This window comes from Esox lucius, chromosome 18 (genome assembly GCF_011004845.1).
Source record: "Esox lucius isolate fEsoLuc1 chromosome 18, fEsoLuc1.pri, whole genome shotgun sequence".
Classification (NCBI taxonomy): domain Eukaryota; kingdom Metazoa; phylum Chordata; class Actinopteri; order Esociformes; family Esocidae; genus Esox; species Esox lucius.
The window spans coordinates 21,864,187-21,876,774 of record NC_047586.1 but is presented as its reverse complement, the minus strand read 5'-3'; the positions used below and the strand labels follow the sequence as shown (position 1 = coordinate 21,876,774).

Here is a 12,588-nt window from a genome sequence, read left to right as displayed (position 1 = left end):
TAGCTGGCAACCTCCCTCTGGTTTTATAACACAGCTTCTTCGCGCCCTGTGCAGTCTCCATAAGTCTGTCTGTCTCTTTCCAGTCTAAAGTGTGTCTGCATGCCTGTCTGATCGTGTGTCTAGAAGGGAAAACACACGGAAATGGGCGGAGGGCACTTTGGTTCTGGGATTCTTTATATTAAGTCGACCAACACCTGCGACGATCTCAAGTCAGGTTGAGGGTGCTAGAAAACGGCTTTACTTTGGCGAAAAGGAAATAATCACATCCCACTACTCTCTCTCTCTTTCACACACACACACACACAACAAAAACCAAGCAATGCACACTAGCCACTGCAGTTAAACTGGCAAACGCACGCGCGCACACACACACACACACACATTATCAAAATGGCTCAAAGACGTATGAGGGATAGATTAATGGTGAAATACTCAGATCCACTTCAAAAGATTACATTAATGGAGAGTGGCATTAACCTGTGAAAGTAGTGGTGGGGTAAAGCACAGCGTGGTGGAGAGAGATGCGCCTCAGTCTGTTCTGTCCTTTGTTTGTAACACTAAAGCTCCCACATCCTTTCAAGGCACTACCGGTAACCTCCACCATTAGCATTTACATTTGAAAGGATGTTTTCTCCTCAAACGTCCCAGATACAGACACAGAAATAAGGTAGTTTAGAAGAAAAAATGTATGCCTGCTATTCCATATGATACATCAGTTGTTGTTTTTTTGTGTAATTACTTCATCTCCAAAGTGCACAGTGTTACAGTTCAGTTAGTTAAAAGCCCCAATAGGAGTGAGTCTTTAAAAGACAACCCACCCCCCCAGTCATGGAACCTTTTCTCTGCTCATCAAAATGTAAATGTGGTTAATTGTCTCTACATGGGGGAGGAAAAGGTACAGACTTAACATAGGGTGACCTTTTCTGTGGCAGAATTTTAGAGGTACATTCATTTGGAGCCAGAGGAAAAGGAGCAAAGGAGTAGGAGGCTGCTGGCCCTGTGATAGGAACCAAAGTCTTCACACACCTGCAAGAGAGAAAAAAGGGTGGGGAGGGAAAAAAAAGCGACACAAATGCGCCCTACGAAAAGAACAGACTGGATCAACGGCCGGTGAGGGAGGGAAGGGAAGGCAAACCTTTTCACCAGGTCCTTGAAATAAAGGCTGCAGGAAGCTAGAACATTTTGGTGGACTTCAAACTCTTTGCCTTCAACAATTATTTTCAGGTCTGTAAACTCTTTCGCCCTGCGCTGTTGGTTCAACTCCTTCAACATTTCTGTAGAATAAAGAAGAAACATTCCGCTTTAGAATTAGAATTCTCTCGCTTTATGCAAACATGATCACAGATATTTATTATGGCAGCAGAACAGAAAAGCAGAGAAACAAGAATAGAAATTTGCACATTATGAAAACATAATACTGGCCAAACGTAATAATACAATAGCTTTCATTATGTTCAACAGAAAAAACACAGTTTCATAATTATGTCATTATTATAGGCAGTAAATGTGTGTATTTATTGAAGTGGTGTGTTTTTAAGCAGAACAGTCTAAATAGTACACAAATAATAATAGTGAATGCAGCTCATATCAAAGGTTAGGATTAACATGAAAGACAAGACACTTGTTTGACTACATTTGGCTCGGGTAAATTTACATCACTATGAATTCAACTAGAAGAACTAAATAAAATGGATAACCAACTAAATGAGACTGGCGTTCAAAACATGAGATACTTGAATTAATGCATTATTCATCAGTAGTCAGAATTCTTTGGCATTTTCCCAGCCGCATCCTGCTGTACATTCTACCCAGGGTACAAGTTAACCCACAGAACCTCCCAGAGTAAAACAACAATGTCCAAGACAGAAAAACAAAAGAAGAAACAACATCTACACATTTCTCAGCCTCTCTAAAGAAAAACAAATCTCATAAATATCTCTTGGCAACAGGAAATCTAGTAATATATGCACGTAGCAAACCAGGCCTACTGTTGAGCTGTTTGGTGAAGCCGGTGTGAAAATGTATGTATGAAAACGGGAGTCAGAGGGGCAGGATTCTGTATTGCTTTGAAGACACACCAAAGACGCTTCAACCACACTGTAACTTTAATAGTCTACACCAGTGTCTCGCAATCCTGGTCCTGGGGACGCAAAAGGGGTGCAAGTTTTTGTTTTTGCCTTAACACTCATATACCAGATTCAAATGAAAGACTTGATGATAGATTGATTACATCAATCAAGTGTGTAAGGAGTTTGGTAACATTTCAAACTGGTGTGAGTGCTAAGGCAAAAACAAAAACGTGCACCCCTTTGGGACCCGAGGACCAGGATTGGGAAACACTGGTCTACACAGCAAGAAACCATCAACCACACTGTACCTTTAATAGTCTACACAGCAAGAAAAAATCAACCACACTGTACCTTTAATAGTCTACACAGCAAGAAACCATCAACCACACTTTACCATTAATAGTCTACACAGCAAGAAACCATAAACCACACTGTACCTTTAATAGTCTACACAGCAAGAAACCATCAACCACACTGTACCTTTAATAGTCTACACAGCAAGAAACCATCAACCACACTGTACCTTGAATAGTCTACACAGCAAGAAACCATCAACCACACTGTACTTTTAATAGTCTACACAGCAAGAAACCATCAACCACACTGTACCTTTAATAGTCTACACAGCAAGAAACCATCAACCACACTGTACCTTTAACAGTCTACACAGCAAGAAACCATCAACCACACTGTACCTTTAACAGTCTACACAGCAAGAAACCATCAACCACACTGTACCTTTAATAGTCTACACAGCAAGAAACCATCAACCACACTTTACCTTTAATAGTCTACACAGCAAGAAACCATCAAACACACTGTACCTTTAATAGTCTACACAGCAAGAAACCATCAACCACACTTTACCTTTAATAGTCTACACAGCAAGAAACCATCAACCACACTGTACCTTTAATAGTCTACACAGCAAGAAACCATCAACCACACTGTACTTTTAATAGTCTACACAGCAAGAAACCATCAACCACACTGTACCTTTAATAGTCTACACAGCAAGAAACCATCAACCACACTTTACCTTTAATAGTCTACACAGCAAGAAACCATCAACCACACTGTACCTTTAATAGTCTACACAGCAAGAAACCATCAACCACACTGTACTTTTAATAGTCTACACAGCAAGAAACCATCAACCACACTGTACCTTTAATAGTCTACACAGCAAGAAACCATCAACCACACTGTACCTTTAATAGTCTACACAGCAAGAAACCATCAACCACACTGTACCTTTAATAGTCTACACAGCAAGAAACCATCAACCACACTGTACCTTTAATAGTCTACACAGCAAGAAACCATCAACCACACAAGCACACAACCTTTACAAGAAGGATTGTAAAGGTTATGTGCAGTTGGGTTGAGTGGATCCTAGACGCGATAGGTGGGCAACATCTAGCCTACACTGATCCACTCTTCGGCTGACTGTATACGGATTTCAAAAGAGCTTTTCAAACTTCAACTGGCGGCGTTGCTCAGGGCGACAACTCTTCTTGATTGCTGCATTCAAATTCACAATGTGGTATCTGCAAAAGCTGCCAAACTGTCAGCCGTGGACAGCCGTGATTCTGTAATGGGCCGATGACCTCTCACCGCGATCTGGAGACACGTAATAAGAGTTAAAGTGAACTTGGCCCTGATACTACAGTACCAGCTAACATCCAAACACTCACGGCTTAGTCATGGACCAGATGTCTGCTACCACCCAATACACGCTTGTGACAGGTCTCAAATGTGCTTCAAAATGTTTTGTGTGTGTGCGTAAGGGGGGCATGTTTGTAGGAATGTCTCATAACTAATTTATCTGTGACTGGTCAGATAAGCAATCGCAACGTAGACATAATATAAACGTAACAAAGTTTGTTGGCGTATAGCGCTCAGCCAGTCTCTAGTGTAAGCTCACCTCAGACTTAAACACCCAGGATTCAATTAACCTGCTGTGACATTAGCCCCACTGTTAGGCTGGAAATATTCCCTCATTTAGCTTCTCCTTTCTCTTGACTGACACAAGCAGCGCACTGGCAAATTAATTCAGCAGACTAAATTATACAGCATTAAGCCGTATGACAAATAAGAACGATTCAAGACGGAGCCATTGGGTGGCTGCATGTGGAAAACCCTATTTAAGCAGAGGCTCCCTGTCAGATTTATCACATCAAGGAATAAACTGACTGAAATGGCTTGTTCCTGACCATTAACCACACTGAATGCAATGCTAGAGCCTGTTATTGGACAAAGACAGGGGATATGAACCGCCTTTGGGTTGTTATTGTAAGAAACAATATGACAATAAGCAAGGTGTTCTTTGCGATTGACACACAGCCACTGGCCTTATGACGACATGTGATTCTGAATGCTCACATAGCTATGGCAACAACGACAATGACATTCAATAGCTAGCTAACCAATACCAAAAACAATGTATTTGAAGGACAACAAGAGGCCAATGTGCAAATATGTTATCAATAAACATTTTGAGACTAAATTTAGTTTTTATGTTGTGAAAAATGTAAGAGTGCAAAGAATGCGCAATATGTTAAATATTGTGGTTTGAGGGTCACGGTTCAATATTGGGGAAGTGCAAAAAAAATGCCTGATGAGATTGCAGTGAGTTGAAGACCTGAGGCTGTCAGAAACGGAGTTCCACAGGTCAGGTCCAATGAAAGAAAAGGAGCAGTCTCCCATTTTTCCAGAGCCAAGTTCATGGTTCATTGAGCAGACTGGCATAGCTGGTCTGTAGGGAACGTGGAGGTTCATAGGGGGAAAGCAGGTCAGATGCCATTGATACCTTTATAGACTAAACGGATAATTCAATTAAGTCAATTATTTGAGGTAGCCAATGAAGGTCAGCCAGGATAGGTGTGATGTGGGCAGATTTATTAAAATGATGTGGCTGTCAAAGGCAGGGCAGATGCTGTAGGAGTTGGTGATTTCCTGTGGGGTGCCTATAAGTATTGCCACTGTCTGGCTGGTATTGAGTTGGAGCAAGTTGTTCTGCATCTAAAGTTCTACCCTTGGATGGGGTTGACATGGCAGATGATGTGTCCGGTTTGGCTTTAATGTACACCTGTGTGTATTGAACACTGTGATGTCTGAAGATCTGTGGGAGCATGTATAGCAGAAAGAGAATAGGTCCTGGCACCGACCCTTGTGGGACCCCACATGTTAATGTGAACTCTTCTGATCTTGCCTCACCGAGAGATGTTAGAGAGGTAAGAGATGAACCAGTTTAAGGCAGTCCCAGAGATGGTAGTGTGTTCTCTGGAGTAGAAAGGTGTGATCTACTTTATCAAAAGCAGCGCTGAGGTCCAGAATAATCAAAATGCAGGGGGATCCTGTATCTGCAGCCATGAGCAGATCATTAACAACCGCCACAAATGCAGTCTCAGCACTATGCATTGACATGAAGCCAGATTGGAAAACCTCATAAAGCTGATTAGCACTGAGATGTCAGTAAAGTTGATTTGCCAAAATCTTCTCTAGTACTTTAGATAAGAATGGAGTTTGGAAATAGGCCTGTAGTTTGAAAGTATGTCTGGGTCAAGGGACGGTTTCTAGAGTAACGGGGACATTACTATCTTGAATAGTGACAATATCTGCCCAACGGCGCAAATCGAGATCCATTTTGTATCGAAACCGATCAGTTTGCCAAGACCCATTACTCACCTAAATACAGTCAAAATTAGGCCAGTGTGGTCTCAGATCACACAGGAGATGCAGCATTAAACATTTTGCAAGTATGAATCGAGACGGATCCACAGTTTTCATTTAATCTTTGGAGACAGTCGACTCTACATTACTTCCAGGCTCACGTAATGAGTCAGTGAGACAGAGACGGAAAGATAGAGACCAATTGAAAAAGAAGGGGGGGGAGTGTAGGGCTGATAAGAGCAATGTTACAGTTATCACCTTCAACAGCCGCAAATAGACACTTGAGATGATTTCAGCACCTACGGTAGGCACGCACACGCTACACACTGCTGATGCTTAACATTAGCCGTGCCCTTCAACGTTCTCCGGCGCTCTCCTACTCCGCATGGCGCTCCGGCGCCGCTTGGCCCTTTGGCAGTTGGGCAGCTATCTGATTACTGTGCTGCCCGCGCGCGGCCACTGTGAATAGTAAATACATGGTAATTGGAGTTTGCATTGTGTCTCCAGTGACCGATATGCCTCTCACCTTCAATCTAGCAGAGCGTACGGGCACCCATTAACCCACGGCACTCAGACTTGGACGAGAAAAAGGGAAGGGGAGAGAGAACGAATGAGATAACTACGGTTGTCAGCAAACAATGGCTGCCCCCTGTGAGTTGCACGACGGACGCACCTGAATGGCTGATGGAAAAGCTAATTACAGTGCATTTGTGTGGGTGGACGGGCGCCCCGCGTGCCCCCAAGAACAACCCATCACATGGGGGAGCGTGAAACACTACACAGCATCTCCTCTCTCCTCGGTGGACCCGGGGAGTGCAGGGGGGAGGGGAGCCAGACGCCATGCGACCCCAGAGGTCCGCAAAGGAGGCCGTCACGCTGTTTCAGGACGCTAGTGGAGAACAGAGCTGCTTAGGTGCCTGTGGTTCTGATCCGCCATCACCCACAGACCCGAATACATTTGTGCACGCCATATCGAGACATTCCTTTTTCCAGGGCCACCGGAAAACATGACGGCAATTGCCCCGGCCCTTTCTAAATTAGGTTTGGTAGTTTGATTTAGTTCACAAAAATCTATGGGATTGATGTGGGAAAAAAAGAGGTGAAAAGTACTAGGAAGTTGCCTTGTGGTTTGTCAGCTCCTTCCCAGTTTCGCTGTTTTCCAATGAAGTGTGTTATGCTACAGGCTTGGTCTCAACCATTGGCTGGGTCATCCAGGCATGGTGCAGGCAAGGTCGAGGTGATCCACTTTTCCCAGGTATTTATTTAGTAAGAGCGATAACACATCACTCCTGATCAGTGGCAAACCAGAGCTATTGGACACAGGCCGTGTGTGTGTGTGTGGGTGGGGGGGGGGGGGTCCTTGAAAGCATTGTACTGAACTGAATAATCAACAGAAATCACAAATGACAGAATCACTCGTTTATTTTATGCGCACTGCATCAAATGTCTGAAGCAAAATAATCAATGCTTGAGCTAGAGTATGAGTGCAGTGGATCTGGAGTGGGGCCGGCATGATTTGGTAAGAGAGGAAAAATGACCAAAGTTGCGGTGTTTGTTCATTTATTTTAGTTTCATATTTTTACGCATGGATCAAATATGGAGCAAGCCCTGAAAGATTGTCAGCAGAGCACGGAAATGTACGTTGACTGCCTGCAGGACAGGGCCGCTCAGTGAGTGTTGAGAGGGAGACAGTTTACCTTCTCTCACTGTGGCCTGTGCTTTGGGCAGCAAGGCGACGGTAGCCAACCAGCACTGAATATTGTGACCCACAACCATCGGTACACCTGCTCTAACGTTGACAACCACAAGAGTCTAGGACACAAAGACGTGACAGCTAGAGTCCCACAAACACAGTGAAAACATTCCACATATCACCTAGGGACATTTTCTAAAACAGCTCTGCCGTGCCAATAAAAAGAATGAGTAAATAAACAGTAAAATAAAAAAAGCATTCTGTTCTATTCACAGGATGTTATAGGCCAGAAAGGCCCAATCACAAACCTAATCATAATCTTTTTAATCTTCTAAAAGACAGAGGTTTAGCCAACATTATTTTTCAAAAAACCTGCAGGAGCAATTAGTAAAAAAAAAAAATGTAAACACCTGCTGGAGCAGCCCCTTGCACAAACAAGGCAAATGCTAACTATTCGCTCTCAGTCAATGTGTCTCTGAACATCTGAGAAGGCATAAGGCCTCATTTGCCTCCTTTAACACAGTCCCAACCATTGCAAGTACAATAGTAATCATTTAATCACTTATCTAAATCCTGAATGCCTATCTAAATTTTGTCTACTCAGAAACAACCAAATCCAAATTCTTTCCAACATTAACTAATTATTTTTAATAGGAAGACCTTTAAAATTAAAAATGAAATCAATAAAAAAAGTTATTAAATAATACATAATACATGGAAGGCCCAGACAGTTCCTCACTGCTCCTGAGAGACACAAGCAAACAATTATTTCTTTAGAAATGTTGTCGCATACACATAAACACTGGTGAGCTGACTAATGTATTTCAGAGAAGCTAAACCTTTTTTTTCAGTCTGATCAACATAAAGCTATTAGGATGAAGAGCTGCATACTTTAGAGACATTTTATATTTTGAGAGAAAACAGGATAAAAGTTGTTTACATTCTAATTTAGACCGACTATTCTTGCTAGACATTTTCCTTGCAAAATTATTGACTGGAATGAATCAATAGGCAAAACTGACTAGGCCTAAACAGAACTAGCCAAATGAACATTGTATTACAGTTACTGCACATATTGTCCAATCATGCTTCTCTGTATACAGAAAAGCTCCCCTGTTAGTCTCTCTTTCAAATGTTATTTTTATTAAGGAGGTTAATGCACTTCCAAAATATCATGTAAGCTGAGTATTAAAAAAGACCCATAGCCTGTGTAAACCTTGTCCAGTCACGTCAACAGCAGGTCCAGAGTTTTACCTGGTTAGGATATCAGATAAGGAAGAAATGCCCTGAGAATTACTCTATAAGAGCACGGATACGGTAACAAAGAGCTCTCACAGACAGATCGAACAGATCTCAATGCTGTAACCCTACGATATGACGTGAGAGGAAAGGAGACTACCCACGCACACTTCAGATCCTCCCAGAGTTTTACCAACCACAGTGGCTGTTTGTTGTCCCGACGATACTAAAAGATGGCTCATTATATTTCTAGGAGCTACTTGGAAATACATAAACAATGTGCCAGTTCTGCTGCTCACCCTAGTTACCCTACACTACCATAACATTGCCACGGGTAAACCAGCCAATGCTGTGCACACGTACCTTCACAGTAGTGCTCTGTGTACTCTGCACTGTAGACTAGGCCTCATTATACATCTCGTCTGTGATTGGCTAGTGGGAAGAGATGGTGGAGCATGCCACTGGCTGCCAAAACCAGGAGCCATTTTAGGGTTGTATCGTTTTATTCTATGGGTCTCTGAACATCTGCCATTTTGTACTGAAATTTGACATACTTTCTACATCTGGAGTGAAAACATTTCATTCAAGCTTTACTAATGCACACCGAAATCCAGACTGTAACAGCCAAACAAATGCATAGTAGTCAAACAAGTGTAGAGTAATCAATACAAATGCACAGATGACAATTACATTTATAGTAGATAAAGTAGGTCAAAACCAAATGAATGGCAGCATGCGGTTGAATGTAACAATCTGAAAAATGCTTACTACAGACAGAGGTAATTGAACCTGATAACTAACACCTGTGCCCAGCAGATATGTAAGGTTTAACAAAGCTCTATGGCCTGCAAACAGTCTCTAGTTCAGAAATTATATCTATAGGAATCATATGAATAAAGAAAGCATGCGACGAAAGGAACTACAAAATAGCCTTCCTGGGAATAAATGTAAAATAAATTAAAATAAGTAAGTCTAGTGAATTTATCGTACACAACATGGTAAGATACCAGCAGATCGTTTTAAATAATATGAATGATGACAATTTTGGAAAAACACTGTAGCATTTGGAAAGCATGTTATCCATAAAGTAAATGTAACTTCATATGATCTACCACACTAACTATTTATCTCCATACCTTTTGTAAGACTGTATTAATAAAGATTTTAGTATTTGGAATATCCCAGAGTCTTTACCAATTTTAGGCTATTAAACCCCTGGCTAATGTCTCAGGAGCAAAATGATGAACTTTCACGTAGCAAGTCAAGCAATCTAATGCATTTAAGTGTTGCTGTTGTTATATTGATATACACAGCATGGCTGCTTGGTTCCTGTCTGTTTTCTGTAGCTATTCGGTAGCTCACAATCAAATTTTTCTGTGACTGATCCAAACAATAGTTCATAATATTAAGGTGAAAACAAAATTATACATGTTATTGCAAAATAATAAAATAAAGGATTAACTGAAATATATTTATTTTTGTTTCTGTATGAAATAAGTTACATGGATTCACACTTATTTTTAACTGACTACACCTTCATCTGTCCCCCGTGCCTACAACAACTGTAAGGTATTTACCTAAAAGCACAGATCCAACTACAAAGACCATGGAGCGTTTTAAAAGCCTTGCGAAAAATGGGAGTGAAGGTAAATCCAAAAATACAATTATCTTTATGTATTAAGTTAATATTAACACACTGCACTATATAAGCTGCAGGATAGGAAGGAAACACCTTCCATGAGGCTTCCATTGGCTAAAATTGCCCTTGACTTCAAATGCTGTGATGGCAAAAATCTGATTATCAAAAATATTGTAGTGACTCTTCACAAAACTCTTAAATGCACAGTGAAAAGAAGAAATGTTTGTCCTGAAGTAAAGTCCAAAATAACACATCACAGAGTAATTGCCTCCTTTTCAAATATGGCGGTGGCTGCATCCTGATAGGTGATATAAGATCTGGACTTGAAAATTGCCGACTAGCCATCATCCAAAAACTGGTGAATCCAGGTTGGCAAAGCTTTCAGAGAAAAATACACATATGGAATTAAAGCTATAATCATTGCTAAAGAAGTTTTTAATATGTATTGGTGTGAAACTGTGAATTCTTGTTATGCAAGTGTTTAATTTTTCAATAATGTTTCTTAAACTATGGAGCGTTTATCCTATAATTTGAATGAGCATGTTCTGCAGAATGTTGAAAAAATATCTGTACAACCCAATTCCAAAGTGAGAGAATGTTAGAGAAGGTTTACAAATGTAATTCTATAACAATGTCTTGTTTGCGTCTATTTTAATACCATCAAATATCAGCACTTCTTTTAAGGAGGGTGGTGTGTTTGCGATCAGACGATCACTGGTTTGAGCCCAGTGTATGATTGCAGGGAGAATTACAACAAATTAAAAAAACTTCAATTTCACATAAACACAGTTGTACAACTATTTAATAAAATAAGCACCCCTTGTTTGACCATTGCTTTTTTACACAAACGGCTACTGACAGTCAATGGTTGTGCCTTTACATCGCTCATACCCCCTTGAGCTATGACTTATTATTCGGTAATAATATTTTGAGTGTTTGTTAGTTTTAATGTTGCGGGCAGTTTTAGTTGCTCAGATGCCTAAATGTTTAGAAAAACAAACAACAATATTTAGCTAGTTATAACTAGTTAGTTAAGAAGTTGATCATTGGAACAATGACCGTTTTATGCGTATGCGGACGGCACAGAAAGATCTCAAATAAGATAATGAAAGACATCTGAGTTAGATAAGGGAGTGAAACAGAGAGGGTGTGGGAGGAAGGCCTATGTCTGTGAAGAACAGTAAAGATGATTGGTGTTTCCACAACATTCTTGGAAAAGTTTAAAAGGTCCTTGTTCTTTGCATCCAAAGAGGCAGTTCTTTTTCATATTGACATTCATAAGAGGGAGCAGGCCTACTTTAACATTGGGAACTTTTGTGTTTTTTGATGGTGAAAATGCCATTAACAACATTCTGATATAGAACATGTTCAGTTTCTATCTCAGCACATATGCTATCACCTCAACGCGCTGCTTGTTAAAATGGAAATGAGAATGTTTGTCAGTAACAAAATTGTGATACTACTAATGTGATTAATAGATTTAATAATATTTGTTTGATTACAATATATTTTCAAAGAATTTAACTCCCTTAAAATGTCCAATGATACCAATTAGATATCAAAATACAGAACTTTATAGAATAGGTTTTATTAAATAAAATGTATTTAAAAAATGTGGAAATAAAGAAAATTGGCTGTTAGTTAGCAGGTATGCTTCATACATTTCCAAATCCATTCATAAAATTACATTTCACAAATCTATCCCCTCATTATTTTTACATTACATTTTTCATAGAAATCTTGTTTCTTCTATAAATATATATGTGTAAAATATGGAAGGCACATGAATAATCATAGAAGGATACCTATACATTATTTTAAACTCATAAAAGGTCCAGCAGCACTTTAACATTTAAAATACATAAATATAATAAATAGAATGGATGGTCAAATAGCACATTAATTGTATATTGCAATTTTTATATAATACAAAGGACAAATGTGCCCCCTTACATAAAGTAATATAGACATTTTACATTTTAAATGAATGAGAGAAATATGTAAAAAATGATCAACAGCAACACCGTTTGATACATTTGTTTTGTTAAAGTAGAAACAAGTCTAAAACATAATTGCAACAATTATATATATATATTACTAGTATTGAGTGAAATACTAGGCTGGAGTACTGCTTGCTGGACTTCCAGCTTGTAGGCTAAGTTGGCAAATTAGGCTGGGTACAACTCAATGTTTTTCGACCAGTGTGTTAACTCTTAATTCCAGCTATCCATTTTGCTCCAATTCTACCAGCAAAGATCCTTTCCAGACAAATT

General features: G+C 40.0%; 1 protein-coding gene across 2 annotated transcripts in view; it reads right to left on the bottom strand.

Moving 5' to 3' along the window:
* Positions 1-12,588, bottom strand: part of LOC105017509 (kelch-like protein 29) — a 259,421-nt gene that overhangs the window by 80,139 nt on the left and 166,694 nt on the right. For both annotated transcript variants that reach the window (XM_010882176.5, XM_010882175.5), the window contains exon 6: positions 1,136-1,274. In XM_010882176.5, coding sequence (XP_010880478.1) covers positions 1,136-1,274 — 139 coding nt within the window. The remainder of the gene's footprint in view (positions 1-1,135; positions 1,275-12,588) is intronic.